Genomic DNA, 15,700 nt, shown 5'->3' with positions numbered 1-15,700 from the left:
AAATTAGAGAAATGCAAATCAAAACTACTCTAAGATTTCATCTCACTCCAATCAGAATGGCAGCTATTAAGAATAAAAACAAAAATTGGTGTTGGCGAGGATGTGGGGGTAAAGGCATACTCTTACATTGCTGGTGAGACTGCAAACTGGTGCAATCACTCTGGAAATCAGTACGGAGATTCCTTAGAAAACTTGGAATGGAACCACCATTTGTCCCAGCTATCCCACTCCTCAGTCTATATCCAAAGGACTTAAAATCAGCATACTATAGTAACGCAGCCACATCAATGTTCATAGCAGTTCAATTCACAATAGCTAAACTGTGGAAGCAACAGTTTATCCCAAAAAACTAAAGGCTTTATGTTCTCTCTGATAAGTGGATGCTGATTCATAANTGCCCCATAATGGGGTCAGGGTAGGGGGGGGGGGGATGGAGGAACTTTGATTGGGCAAAGGGAGGGTGCATGGGGGTAGGAAAGATGGTGAAATAAGATGGACATCAATACCTTAGATACATGTGTGACTGCACATATGGTGTGACACTACATCGTGTACAGCCAAAGAAATGAAAAGTTGTGCTGCAATTGTGTACAATCAACCAAAATGCATTCTGCTACCACGTATACCTGATTAAAATAAATAAATTAATTAAAAAATGGAAAGAGCCATATGCCTGTGGGCAAGTGGAAATGTACTGAGATCTGAAGAAGGACCATGATAAAAAGCTCGTTTTTCAAAACAAAACAACAACAAAAAAAACCAAATAAATAAATAAATAAATAAATAGTTTAAGGGTTAACTTCCCTCTAAGTTTTAATTTTTTATAATCTGTAACATTGGTAATAGAAACACAAGAAGAATTGCATCAGAAGGCAAACCAATTGTTTTCTTTAAAGTACCACTAAAAGAAGAGCTTAACTAACAGTGAAAATTTAAACTCTATTTGATTGGATAAGTGAGCTCTGCAAAATTCTGCAAAGTTTTGATAAATACGGTAATTTGGTTTGGAAGCCAGAGGAGTCTGATGTTTATAATTATTCCTCTAAAAAGTACATAAATTGTACAACTTCTTTTCCAATCACATACTCTTCCAATACGAAAATTCAAAAATTGCATTGTTCTAGGTCCAAGAAGACCAGGCCTTACACAAATGGTATGGTAGCAACTTTGTAATTCTAGACTCCACTCCATGGAGGTGGGAAATACTGGGCTGAGATATACTGCATCTTTTTCTGCTTCTTTGAGGCAACAGGATTTTGCTAAGATTGTATAACCTGGACAAATTAAATCACAATTATTTAATGGGACCACTTAAAAGTTGACGAGAACACACAGCTAAAAATCCTTCTATACAATTAAAGGAGTAATACCTGTGGGAAGTTTTAATAACATCTTAAAGATTATTTTGAAAAACATGTTTGAACTTTGTATTTTCATAAGACATCTATCACATACAAGACTAAATCATGTTCATAGACCCCTGCATGAAAGATGTGAACCTATATATTTTTACTTTCTAGCCTATAGAAATAAAGATTATATATAATAGTATCTAAAGCCTATATAGGTATTTATATTTACTTCTAACACAAAAAACTTTAATGGTTTCAACCTGCAGCTGAGATGATGTTGAACTGCTACTTTTAGGGGTTTTCTAATTTACTGCAATCACTGGAATCATTTTTTAAAAATGACTGCTACTCTCAGCAGAGTAATCATTACGGCGAGCAGAACATTTCCTAAGTAGCAGGACTGTGTGTCAGGATAATAGGAAGGTGCCAAATACAAAGCAAATATTTTTTCTTATAATGTTTTAATTCCTCACAGTTAGTAATTATGACTGAGATTTTATTATCTTAAAAATCAATGATATTCAAGAATTTTGAAAGTCTATATCCCAAACTAGTAGCCTGAAGAACAACCTTGGGATGTTACTAAGTTTTGTATATTATGTATGTGTGTGGTGCTGGTGGTGGGGGACAGAAGCAGACTGTATGGGAATACTATGCTTAAGTGCTTTCTAAAAATCAAACAAAGTCAAATAAATGATGTACTGTGGGGTTTACTCAGAGCCTTTAATATGTAAATCTCTAAGTTTTAAGGGTAGAAACATAAAGGACTGTGGGAGCTATGGTATAAAGCAGTTTCCTTAAGTATTTCAATATGGTATCCTTTCTAGGGTCCTTATTCTTTATACAGTTCAACAGAATGAAGTCTGTTAATGGTATCAAAATGAATAAATCCTGAACTCATTATCATCCAATTTCAATAAATCTCCTGATATTCTTCATTACATCTATCCAAATCTAATAGCTGGAGGACTTTTTCATACCTATCTATTTAGCTCTTCTGGCCATGTGAGGATTTTATAGCCCAGTTTTGATAACTGGGTGTCTGTGGCATATAGTTATGTTTGATTTCCCATCTTGGGTCTTCAGGGTAAACCTGGATTGGTTGAATTTGGATTTGGTTCTCTTCTTGGCCACCTCTCCTGGGGTCTGAAGCCCTAATTATGAGACAAAAGTGTTCATCTCTGTGGAAAACTTAACCAAGTTTTTGTCAGATGGCAATGCCAATTTCTCTTATAATTAGTTTTATTTTGAGATAGATGACATATATAAATACAGAACGCCTAGAAAAAGGCAAAGCAGAATTTCCAAGAAGGGAAAAATGTTGAAACAGTTTGAAGTGTCAAGAATCAAGATGTCAATTAAATCATTTAATTCAAGCATCTTCTTAGATTTTATTACCTGCCTTATAATTTCAGTAATATTGGAAATTGACTCAATTTGGCATATAAGAAAATAATGAATTGGTTAATTAATCAATTTCTTTAAAAAAATCCAGCTAAGATTGGCCACAAGTAACATTGGGACATATTAACAGAATGGAATTACTTGACTTTCATTTACTGGTGTGAACAGACTTGGACCTATTTGTATTAGCTTTTACAGGATGTCTTAAGAAATAATAGAAGGTCTTAAATTTTAAAAAAAGATTTAAATAAAAAATACTGTGAAAATTTTTAATAGTATTTTAAAGATTCTTTTGAAAAACATGTTTGAATTCTGTTTTCAGAAGATATCCATCACATATAAGTCTAAATCACGGTGATAGATGAAAACTACTTTTTTGGCTATATGGTGTATGATAAAAATTAAAATTTTAAGTTTGGTACCAAATAAAGCCTGGATATAGTATAATTTTGTTTAGGTACACGGTATATGCTATTACATTTCCATAGAAAGTAATTTTTCAATGTTCTTATTTATACTCAGGATTTTACCTAATATTATTGAAGTATATAAATATGAAAGCAATTTCACAATTTTTTGTAGTCTTTGTTAGTGGTTTTATTTTGCTTAATATATAGAACTAAAAAAGCCTTACCAAACAAATAGTTTTAAGTGGTGCAAGATAGTAAATAGCAAGGAATGCATAGCATATGGTTATGCTGAATAGTAACCCTTAGTGTTGATGTTAGTTGACAGAACAGGATGAGTGTTCCTCAAGAATAATCACATTGCGTGGATTAGTCACACTAAATTTTTTAAATGAATGTTTATCAATATATACCAGATTTAAGGATTTCAGAGTATTAAGAGCAGGAAATCATCAACAACCTACAAGTATTCCTGAAAAAAAAGGATTTCAATTTTGAAGAAAAAGGCAACATGGCAGTACAATTCTCAATCTCAGGACTGCCTACACATGCTAATTTAAGCTTTTTTCCCTATGGACACTTGATGAATTTCAGTATGTTTTCAATTTTCTATCTTCCCGTGTTTCCAAAGAATGAAAGTTTTATTATGGGAACCAAAAATTTTATAGTGTGTGGTTTGAAATACAGTTAAAAGAACAAAACTAAATATAACAACATTAGATAATTTTAAAATTATTAGATCTTGGAAGATGTAATAATGGCCAAAATATCAAAATTTTCTTCTCAGTCTCATAATTTGATAACTCGTAAGAGTTAAAAATCAGCATCAAATGGTAGAAAAACCAGACGAAAGCTCCTCTACAACTTGAGAAACAAGAACGTTTCTTTATGCAGGAGGAATGATTGAATTCTTAATGTGGGCCACACAACTTCTTGATCTGGCTGTGGTTCAGTGCTTAGTCTCATCTCATACCCTCTCTTTCTTGCTCTCTATCCTCCTTACACTCACACATTCTACCTGAGCATGTGTTCACAGGCTGCTTCCTCTATTGAACCCTGTACTCTAATCCCTATTCTGCTATTTTACATCTCTTTATCCTTTAGATCATAGATGAAATGATGGTTCTTCAAATAATATCCTCCTGAAAATGTTTTCTCTAAATCCTGAACTCCTTTAAAAGTTTACAATTATATGTTCTATGCAATGATCTAATTAATGTTTGTGTCCTCTTTAGACTAGGCTATCTGAGATCAGGAATGATGAATACTTTGCTCAGTACTGTGAGGGAAATCAGTCAGAATTCTTTTGTTTCAAACAATAGTGCCTACTATGTGTTTCCTCAGTCAATCTGAAATCATGTGGTAGTCCTATAATGAATGCAAACTGCTGGGCCAATCATAAGAAATACAGTGGAAATAAAAATGTAACAGCCTGACAAAAATGTTTGGAATCCTGCACATGACTGGTAGGAAAACAATGAATGAATTCAGTGAGATATAATGGTTAAAATGACATGGTGATGTGAAATAGAGTATGTCAATTCACTGATCTACTGAATTATTTAATTATTTAAATAACTCTCTGGTTTTGTGACCCTAGGTAACTTACTTAGTCTCTTTCTACAACATAGTTTTTGACATTATTGAACAGAGTAAATATTTCCATATTGAATAGTTTCCACTTAATATGTTATGGTTACTTTTAAGAGGAAACTTAGAAATTTAGTACATCTATCTTAGATTATAAAATATTGTTGAGACATCAGTAGTGGTATTTTGAAGACCTTCTAAAATCCATAGGACTACTGTTTTGAAAACTGACTATTAAAAATGCATTTTTAGCTTAATAATTTTTTGTTAATGTTTTCTAATGTGGTTGAAGAATAATTATTTTCACATAAGAATTGAATTTGGCTTTATAAATCATATTTTTAAATGTGTTTGACAATCTGTTCAGAAATTATTTGCATTATAGCTTTCAAATTTATTTATAGAACCTAAATAATGCACTGTTTTTCTCTATCAACAATTTTTAATTGTTCCCTAATTATTTTGCTATCTATTCAATAAATGTGTTTTAAAGCCCAGATACTCTGAAAGGTCACCTTCCCTTTACTTAGTATTTAACATCTGTTTGGAAAACCTGTCTTTTCACATTCCACCATCCTTGCTAATTCCCTGCCTCCTCCCTTTCTCTCCCACCTCTCTTCCCTATCTATAATTCATCTATTCTGAAAGAACATATATGAAGACATGAACTGGGTGTCAATCTACTTTATATACAAACAGAGATATGAAAAATTTTGGTATATATGTGTAATAAGAATTGTAATGCAAAAAAAAAAAACTAAGTACATGTTTAAAGACATGAATTGACACGAACAAACTTAATATACAAAGATATGAAAAATTGTGCTCTATATGTGTAATAAGAATTGTAATGCATTCCACTGTCATGTATTTAAAAAAATGAAATTAATTAAATAAAAAAGAAAACCTGTCTTTTTACCATGAATGTATACAGAGAAGAGCTAACATTATGTTGGAATGAAGAAATGGACAGAACTTGGACACTGCTATGTCACTTCATCCTTTCATTTAAACTTGATTCCCCAAATTTAGATATACTTACTACCAAAAACAAACATAGGGGGCTTTTCCATCTTAAATATTACATACTTCAACAGTATTTTACAAAATATGGTTAAATATTTCTATAGTAAATTTCAGACACATTTTCTTATGAAACCTAATTATAAAATTTTTTTAGTTGTAGATGAATACAATATCTTTATTTATTTATTTTTATGTAGTGCTCAGGATTGAACCCAGTGCCTTACATATGTGAGGCAGGCTCTGTACCACTGAGCTATTTACTGTTTTTACTGGCACAAACAATTCTACTACAATTTTTATATTTGATATATACAGTTTTGCCCAGATATTGTCAAAATTTATAAATAAATTAACTTTTCTCAGGAAAAATAACACACTTTTTATCACATGCTACTAAATTATAACTACTACTTCATAATGTCATTTCACCAACTTGGGAGGAACCAATTTCTTTCAGAAGGAAAAGTTTACTATAGTTTTTAACAATGAATACAAATCTAATATGATATATGAGTTATACACTGTAACTTTCTATATGTCCTTGCTTTTGAGATCCTACCAGTTAGATCCCAGTGATACCACTAACAAGGAGCAGCATTCTTTTCAGCTACAAACAAAATGCTCTAAATTCCTTGTAATTAGTATATTTTAAAATATGGAAAAATTTCAATGATTCTGATATGGAACCTTATGGGTGGTGTATGTCTCCCACTCTGGTTCTTGTAATCACTTTGTCTTTCGAAATATTATAAGCTGTACTGTGGAAGTATACAGAGGGAACTGTGAGGTTTAGCGGTCTGAGTAATTATCTTTTTATTCAACCACATCTGCATTTGCCTGGGAAGCTATAAATAGATTACATTCACCTAAATTATATAAATTGTTGATAAGTTGTAAGAGAATAAAAAGTGCTTAAGAATGCAATATTATAAGAAGTAGTATTAAAAACATAAAATAAAGGCTTCTAAGGGTTTGTTTGTTTGTTTTTAAGAGCAAAGGGTATGTTTTTATTTTATAAAAGTTTCTTCTTTTTTCTGGTAAAATGAATTGGGAAAGAAGAGCTAGTACAATTTAAGAGTCATAAAATTTCAGTCTGCTATATTTAAAATGTGATTTAAAATCCGAGATATATTATATAAAATAAGAAAAATATATGTAATTTTTTTTTTACACTTGGGCAAAGGAAGAGGAATTATGAAGCAGGATATCACCATTCGATGTCTAATTCATACAGGTTAAACTAAATTTTTTTTAATCTTCAAAATTCTCTCTGGTATCTAGTAATGTTTCTTATTTTTAATTAGTGGTAGTCTTGCCAACAGGTCGTACAATAATATATTTATCAAGCAATTCAAAAAAGCTTATATAGTTTATCTCAACTTTTAAAATAGTGAAAGCACACAAAATAAACACTGAGATGATCATTTGAAAGTGGAAAAGAGAAGAAACATAATTTAATCATTAGATTGTTTGTGGAAACAAACACATTGCCTTTATCAAAAAGCTAAAAATATTTTGTCATGATTCAGAGTTAAATTGCTTTCATTCTTCTATCATGCATGTAATATACTTTTAAAATGTCAGTAGCCTCAAAATTTTACCTTTAATTCACACATACAGTGAAAAGTCCTAAGATGTAGTATCCAACATGAAATGAACATATTTCTTTCTTAACACACACCCTGAAATTTTTACCAGAGGAAGAAAAATAGATCAAAAGCTGCATGAGGACACAGTCCTGTGTCTGTTTTCCACTCCCCTGAATCCTCCGCATTTCACTATTCTGGCACATAACCAATACTCATGACTTACCATTTGCCTAATAAAGGGCAGAATTTTCTGAATATTTCAAACTGCTGGTAATTTTATTCTTTTCCATAATAACATATAGGAATAGTTTGGCTATTCTAATGTTTGTAACTTGGAAATAGATTATACTCTGCCTGAAACTCAATGAACTCTCTCAAGGGGTTAAGAGCTGAGGTTTTAAATTTAGATGATAACCACAAACCAGCAAGAGTTCAATGTACACTGAGCTTCTGCATGCATATTTTCTACACATAAATAAGCTATACATAATAGACCCAGTTTATTTTCAGGTGACATATTTTAAGTACAAGTAGATCAGGCCAATTGTGGACAGAATAAACTCAAGGAAAAATAGACAAAATAATCTTACTGTTACATATAAAACATTTATTTTATTCTAAAAAACTTAAACTTTCTCCTATCAGTTTGCCACTTTCCCAAGACATGCAATGAAACTTAGCCTTACATTTTTACTGTCAATAACAGAATTGTGAAGCATTTGATCTCAGATGAAATTGGATTTTTTTTGTGTGTATGTTTTTTTGTTGTTGTTTTTGGTGTGCCTGGGTCTAGTTGATACTAGGCAAGTATACTACCATTGGCCACAACCTCAGCCCCTACTTTTGCTCTCAGAATACTTGTAAAAACACTTGTGAAAACACTTGAGCGCCTCAAGAGTTTTGTGTCTACATTTTGTTTCTGTGAATTATTTCTGCATATTCAAAATTAAAACTAAAAATATTCATCAATTCATTCAACAACATGAAACATGCATCATGTGATAACACTAATACCATTCTTTATGAAATATCATATATTTTACAAGCAAAAAATCTTATTATTGCATTGTTTTATTCTTTTGCATGACTAGCATGATTAAAAACATTTAGATTTTCATTAGCGTCTGCATTCAATCAGCTGTGGCATGTTATTTTACTGAAGGATATGAAGAAAATCTAGCTGCATAGAGGTACGGAGTTGAAGAAGGGAAGACCTTGTAGAACAAACAAAGGGCATCATAAGCCTCATGGATCCTCATTCCACACTTTAAAAATCATTAGACTATAATAATATCATCTGCCATGGTTATTATGTCTTAACTATATGCTAAATTAATGAAAATCTAGACAAAAATAAATTCTGATAGCAAACATGTATATATATATATATATATCCAAACACATACACACACACACACACACACACACACATCTCCAAATTATCTGCACATTCACTTTGGATTCAACTGATGTTATTATAAATACTTGTTGTTTTGTTGTAACAAAATGTTTATTATTCTAACTTTTCTACTCATTACAAGTAAATTAGAATGCAGATTGATGGAAGGCAGACTAAAGATTGAAACACAGTAAAATTAAAATATATAATGCTAAAATTTAATAGAAATAAACAGATGATTAGGAAAATGACATCTTACTTGAAAAAAATACCAAGCATAACCAAGTGGCTAATTTGAATACATGTATGGGTCTCCTTTAAGCAGTAAATTAGATTGAAACACTTCACTAAACACAAGATGGAGTCTAATATTTTTAGTATCCTACATGACATTTCTAATTAATCTGTAAAAACCACAAGAAAAAATTTTCTTATATTTATGGCATGTCTGCTTTAAATATTAATAGGAATTAACCAAATGCCAAAGAAAATGTACTGATTCAGATATTCTATCATTTCTAAAATCATAATTTTTGTTCTTAAAAATAAGTAAATTCAGAAATAAAAATGTTTTTTAGATTATATAATAGATTTTTAAAAATCTCATCTCGCCATTTGGCAAAGAATAAAATGACTTACTTTTCTTTCTCTTGAAGTTGAAGCTCCTGAGGAGTCATTTTAGGTTCAGTCCCAAGATTTTTTTGCATTAGCTGCCTCCTCTTTCTACTTGGTGCAATATCAGTGACATCAGGACTTGAAATAATGGAGTCATCTTTACTTAAAGTGGCTAAAATAAAATAAAAAATGTAACCCAACTAAATTATGCATATAATATAAGTAAAATATCAACTTGCTGCTTTAGCATTGAAATAAGGTGGAACAATTAAAATACAGAAAAACTATTTTCTCGAAACTATTCTCCTACACCTTCATGCAGATTTGTTGAAGTGAGCCAGTTAAAATGGTTTGTAATACTTTTTACCAACATAAAATATTAGATATACTGTACAGTTGGATTAATTTGATGAGAATAGTTTTGCCCATCATAGGAAGAAATTTCCCAAACACATTATTAGCACAGTTTACTACGTTGGTGTTGGAACTGGTTGGAGGTACTGTAGTCAACTGTAAAAGGTATTTTGGGTGAAGGGCAAAAAACCCAAACTGTTATAGGGATTATTTGAATCAATTTGACATTAAACAGTAATTATTAGCAAGTACAGGAACTTCTCTTTGTAACTCAGAGATAATTTCATAGTCTTTTAAGCCAAATGTGGAAATAAGAACAAGAAAGCTATAAAAAGTATTAAAAGATATCTCTAATATGGCTAAGTCATTAAATTACTCCTCAGAGTATTTGGTGCATGTGAAACAGAAGCAAGAATAGAAACATGTTTGATTTATGTTCCCTTATTCTCTATTAACAATAAGAGGAGTTTAGAATTTTCATTCATCCATGCAATACACAGTATATTCTGCTAGGATACATGCTTCTATAAATTTGAAGAGGTGCTTTGCTCTTCGTAAACACAGCAATGATGTCAATATAATCTGAACTTTAGGATATTCTGTCGGTTCATACAATATTTTTTTAGCATAGTAATATTTAAAAGTGATTAGGGACAAGCTTTCCTTCTAAATAAGGAGAGAGTGTCTTAACCATGTAAAAATGCTTAAATGGGAGGAGATAGAAAGATAAAAATTCTGTATAAGTCAATTCCTTTAGCACAAATAAAGGCTGGTTTAATAAACTAAATGAGACAAGAACTTCACACTTTTTAAAAGTATACTTCTTTGCTAAGTGGTGATCAGAGCTGAAATAGTTATGAAAACATTTCTCCCTATATCTTGGATATTTAATTTTGATGGAATTATTAGGATCAAATGCATGCAATAACTCACATCTTCTCCCTTTGAGAGGAAGAGTGATGCAAAGGGTCTGCTGACTATGATTCTGAATGTAATTTTTGTTGGAGATTTATTGGAGTTAGGATTTTTATTAGACTTTTAATGGGAGGCCTAACAATAATGACAAAACTGCCTAATTTGGGGGCTTTGGGCTCAAACTTTAATATTTCTCCCATAAACTCCATTACCTTTTTCGTAGTTGTAGATGGACAGTGTGCCTATATTTTATTTATTTTTGTGTAGTGCTAAGGATCAACCCAGTGCTTCATAAGTGCTAGGCAAATGCTCTGCCACTGAGCAAAAGCTTCAGCCCTAACTTCCTTATCTTTAGTGTGCAATTTTACAGAAAAAGTGGTTTTCAGGTATATGTGTGTGTGTGTGTGTGTATTGTGTGTGTGTGTTTGTGTATATATATATATATATTTATATTTATATTATTCTAGCAGAAAAGCCTGCATGTTGCCTTCTCACTCTATGGAATTCACACTTTATCTCTCTGAAATTGCTTACACATTGTTGCTCAATCTCTTGAAATTCTTCCCTTGATTCCATTTTTTTTTCTCTTAATAATAACTATTATTTTTGAGAAATTATATGCTGGACATTTTTCTATGGGTTTTGCACGTGTTATTTTATTAATCCTTAAATGACCTTTTGAAGCATTTACTATTACAGTCTTTATTTTACTTATGGGAAATCTGGGCTTCAAAGAGGTTAAGTGACTTGTCCAAATAACACAGCCTTTGTTCTTAACATAAACTTAACAATTAAAAAATTATTTTTAATCATGGGTAAAATATTATTTGATAAAATATTAACTGAATATCCATCAAAGTATATTTTACTTTCCAAGGCTATTTTAAGTTTTTAGGAAAAATGACTTCCTCTAGATATGTTGTACATTAATTTGTTAACTTGTAAAAATTGTACTGAGAGTAGAAAAGGTAAATTTAAAAAAAGGAGTTTGGATTTTGGTTTTTTGTTTTGTTTGACACATTCAAGCTGAATGATTTCCTAAATTTTATTAAGCTGAGAGATGAGTAATTATAATACAACTATATAGTCCATGAGGAAAAAGAAAACTACCAAAAGTGTTGAAGGTAGAGGATATTGCAATCGTACATAGGCTTGTAAAATGGAGAGATTACAGCTGATGTCATTCCTCAATCTAGGAAGATAGAATATTGTTTTAATTACAATTTAAAGTAAACCTTTTTAAAAAATAGTCACCAAAAAAATTTTTGTCATTCATTTCAAAACTCCAAATGAAGCCTTACAAATTGGCAACCAAAATGGATATTTTATGTGTGAAATGGCCACACCATTTGTTATAATGTCTGCAATTTACTTTAAAATACAATGTGACTAATGTGCATTAGTTAGGGTGAGCTATAACCCAGTTGTTTCTAGCTCTAATCAGGAAGGCACAGACCATAAATTTGACAGAACAAAAAATTCGTATTCCTGAGAGTATTATCATAGGTATTTTGCTATTCACATTTCAATCAACAACTGATGATTTACTGCTTGTTCTAATGAATTAAAAAAATATGTGTACCTACTAAAATCAAGGCATATAAATTATATTAATAAATGTTACATATAGCCATTCATGAGCAAAATTAGAGATACTCATGATGCACAGATTGGCTAAAATACTTTAGAGATACTCTCTACCATTTTATGAATGAGGACTAGAAATCCCATGAGGCCTATTTATTTTTAGAGATGATTTCTTATGCTACATTTTGAAGTGACTCTGTGTTTGTCCGCAAACTCTGGGACAAGGCAACTGCATTATCAGAATAAGGACTGTCATTCCTATTACAGGAAATGTTATACGTGCCAAAAGGGAAACCGCTTACAAGAGGTGGTGACTAGGAAACTTTAAAGGACACCAAGCTTGGAATTTATTCAAGCTTTTGAGGCAGAAATTATTTTGTGCTTATTTACTAGTAAATATTTTTACTAACTACTTACTATTTTTACTCACTAGTTAATGGTTTTATGTGTGACAAAATTTAATCTGAAAATATATTACTATAATTATTATTATTAGTATTACCTTGTAGCCAAATTATAAAGTATCTAATATTCTCACACTTTAAACTTCTTGGTGACTATCATTATTTAACACAAAGAAGCTGAACTTGTGTATGACCAAATATTTCTGGCCAGTTCACCCAAACATTATGATTCATTTCTCTTGACAATTACAGTGGCGCCTTTCTATAAAATTGGCAGGAGGAGAAAAGGCAGCTGTATAAGCTTAGTTACTATTTAAACAGAATATATCTTCTTTGGTTTGTGTTTGCACCATGGGAAACTGTGTTCCCTTCAGTTTTTCAGGCACATATAGTAGCCAACTGTATTGTAGTAAATTCTCCTACTTTAAATATTCCCTTAAAATACCCATCTACCTTTAATGTCTGGCAAAATACTTTTTTGGCCTATCCTCCCCTCTCTACCCAGCAATGCCAGAAACCAAGAAAAAGAGGCACTACTCCAATATCTGGAACCTAAATATTAAAAGATTCATTTAAAGAAAGCATTTCTCCAATTTCAAACCATCTTGCCTCTCTCCTCTAGCTATGATAATGTTCGGTCCTCTCATTCCCTTTGATCTTGACACTGGATACTACATTTCTATTCTGAACACTGGATCCCTTAAACTACAGCTGTGAGTCTCCAATCAAACCTGTGGTGAAACCACAGAAGGTACAGAATTATATTGATAAGAAGTTAAATACAGGGACCTTCCAAAATGTCTATACCATTCATTGGCCAACTTACAGTTGGCCCTCTGCTCACTTGGGTTCTGCATCCATAGATTCAACCAATCACATAGAGATATTTATGGGGGTCCTGAGACCAGTACCACTAGATACAGAGGCATGACTGTTTTTTTTTTAACTTTAACAATTCAAGTTTTCATTTTTAAGTCATAATATCACATTTTAAATAAAAAGCATCAATTCATATTGTTTATTATTTATACATACTTGTTTTAGAAATAAGGAATAATTTGAATAGAATTGTAATGTTTAAGAACAATAAGGAAAAGTATGGCCAGGATACAGTGGTGTTTAGGAGAGAAAGATGTAGGAAATGAGATGATATATAGGTAAAAACATTAGGGAAGACGTGGCGAGAAAAGTAGACAGAGATATTAAATAAATTTGTAAACTTTTAAATTCAGGCAGAAGAATCTGAATTTGGGATTGACCAGGGAGGTGTTCTGCTATGATTCCACTACCAGAATTCTGAGTTTTCAATATTATCATTAGTTTCTTTGTCATAACAATGTGCCTTTCACCATTTCCAGATTTTTTTTAAGAAAACAAAAGAAAAAGAAAAACTATTGCTAATTAACCTACCCCAGTTAAAATGGTGATTGGCATAGCTATGGGATGAAGTTCAAGTTTTCATTAGGTTCACTGCATCTAAAAAATGGGGAATCTTTACACAAGCCCTGCTATTGTGGAAGGTGGCTCCACAAAAAGCCACACTTCTTCTCATCTGACAGAAGAACTACAGGATGTTGGCAGCAACAGATCAGACATGAGAAGAGTGTTGGCTTCCCTGGGTATTCTGAATGTTGAAATAAAATGACACCCTTGGCTAATCTGCCAGGAATTTGGATAAATCCCATGAGTTAAACTACCTTGAGTTAAACTTCAGTCTGACCAATGATGAACTCTTAGATCTTCATATTTTTCAAAATTATTTTCCACCTTTATAATTTGTTTTATGAGGTTCCCATTCTATCACATTTATGGAATTTTTCTCTTCATGTTATGTGTATCTTGACACACAGAAAGAGTCTAAAGTACCCAAACAGAAATGGTCACCTCTCCTCCCTTTCCCAGACTCCACAAATCTCCACCTTACCACCATATATACATGCTTATGTAGATATCTATCTATGTCCTAAAGCATGTTATTAATGGCAATGGCAATGAAGTTGTTATGCCGCAGTCTGGCTGGGCACAATCAGGAGCCACTTGTCAAAAGAAACTAACTTTATTTTTAGAACCACACACGCCAAACAAAACAGCCTCTCAGGAAAAATCCTCAGAGCCTCAACTGCCACCACCGGCTTTCCACAAGCCTCTCTCTCCCACACAAGCTTCTCTCCACCTCCCACAATCCTCCTGCTCTTGAGGCCGATTGGCTGGGTCACGTGGGCGGAGCCAAAAAAGTCCCCCAATGAGCAGCTCCGTGGTCTGAAAGGGCAGGGAAACAGTCCAATGAGCATCACCGCAGAGGAGCCAATCAGCTAGATGTTGCTGGGGCCGAGGAGCCAATCAGCTAGATGTTGCTGGGGCCGCTGTGAGCCAATCATCAGCCGGCAGCTGGAAGTTTGCTGGCAGCTGGAAGTTTGCTGGGGCCCCTTTGGCTGTGGCTCTCAACATCTCCCCCTCTCTGTTTAAACAACAAGCATGTGGCTTACGGACCGTGTCTGTTAGGCAGTCCAATTCAACATATGGTCCTTACCCGTCATCGGATGAACTGACCTCTAGGCGTCAGCCTCCTGTCTTAGGTTGGTACCACTGCAATTGGATCATACCCGTCACTGACTACCGGTCCAGCATACAGCTATACTTGTGGATAGGCCTTTGCACCAGTGGGGGGGTGAGGTTCTTTGCCTCACCTCTGTTGGCCCCCAAATTTTAGACCATCACTAGTAGAGGAGGATGCAAAATGCCATGACATTAAGCCAATTGAGGGCTCCTTTGAAAAATTGTACCACCGGTGACATCATCAGCAAAAATACCCCAACACTACCACAAGTCGCTGCACCAACAGATAGTTCACAATGCATACAGGTGAGCTCACAATGTGTCCAGGCAAGTTCTGCAAGCAGTTCAGTGATGGCTATTGTAGAAGCTGTAGATTGGTTTTATCTTTGACTTCACCAGCACTGGGATGAAGATAGGAATTCTGGCAATAATGGCTAAAGAAAAAATTATGTAACATTACAGAAGGCACTAAAAGAAAACAATTTTCTTAACAATTTACATT

At 32.9% G+C, this 15,700-nt stretch overlaps 1 protein-coding gene across 5 annotated transcripts in view; it reads right to left on the bottom strand.

The window, feature by feature from the left end:
* Xrcc4 (X-ray repair cross complementing 4) overlaps window positions 1–15,700 on the bottom strand; it is a 255,216-nt gene that overhangs the window by 89,989 nt on the left and 149,527 nt on the right. For 4 of the 5 annotated variants that reach the window (XM_048800239.1, XM_048800238.1, XM_048800240.1 and 1 more), the window contains one exon: window positions 9,407–9,554. In XM_048800239.1, the coding sequence (XP_048656196.1) occupies window positions 9,407–9,554 (148 nt within the window). Of the gene's footprint in view, window positions 1–6,758; window positions 8,583–9,406; window positions 9,555–15,700 lie in introns of those variants that run through there. The other variant, XM_015497866.2, reaches the window with a different exon arrangement.

Source organism: Marmota marmota, unplaced genomic scaffold (genome assembly GCF_001458135.2).
Source record: "Marmota marmota marmota unplaced genomic scaffold, marMar, whole genome shotgun sequence".
Lineage (NCBI taxonomy): Eukaryota > Metazoa > Chordata > Mammalia > Rodentia > Sciuridae > Marmota > Marmota marmota.
The sequence above is the reverse complement of the archived record's forward strand: the minus strand, read 5'-3'. Positions and strand labels throughout refer to the sequence as shown.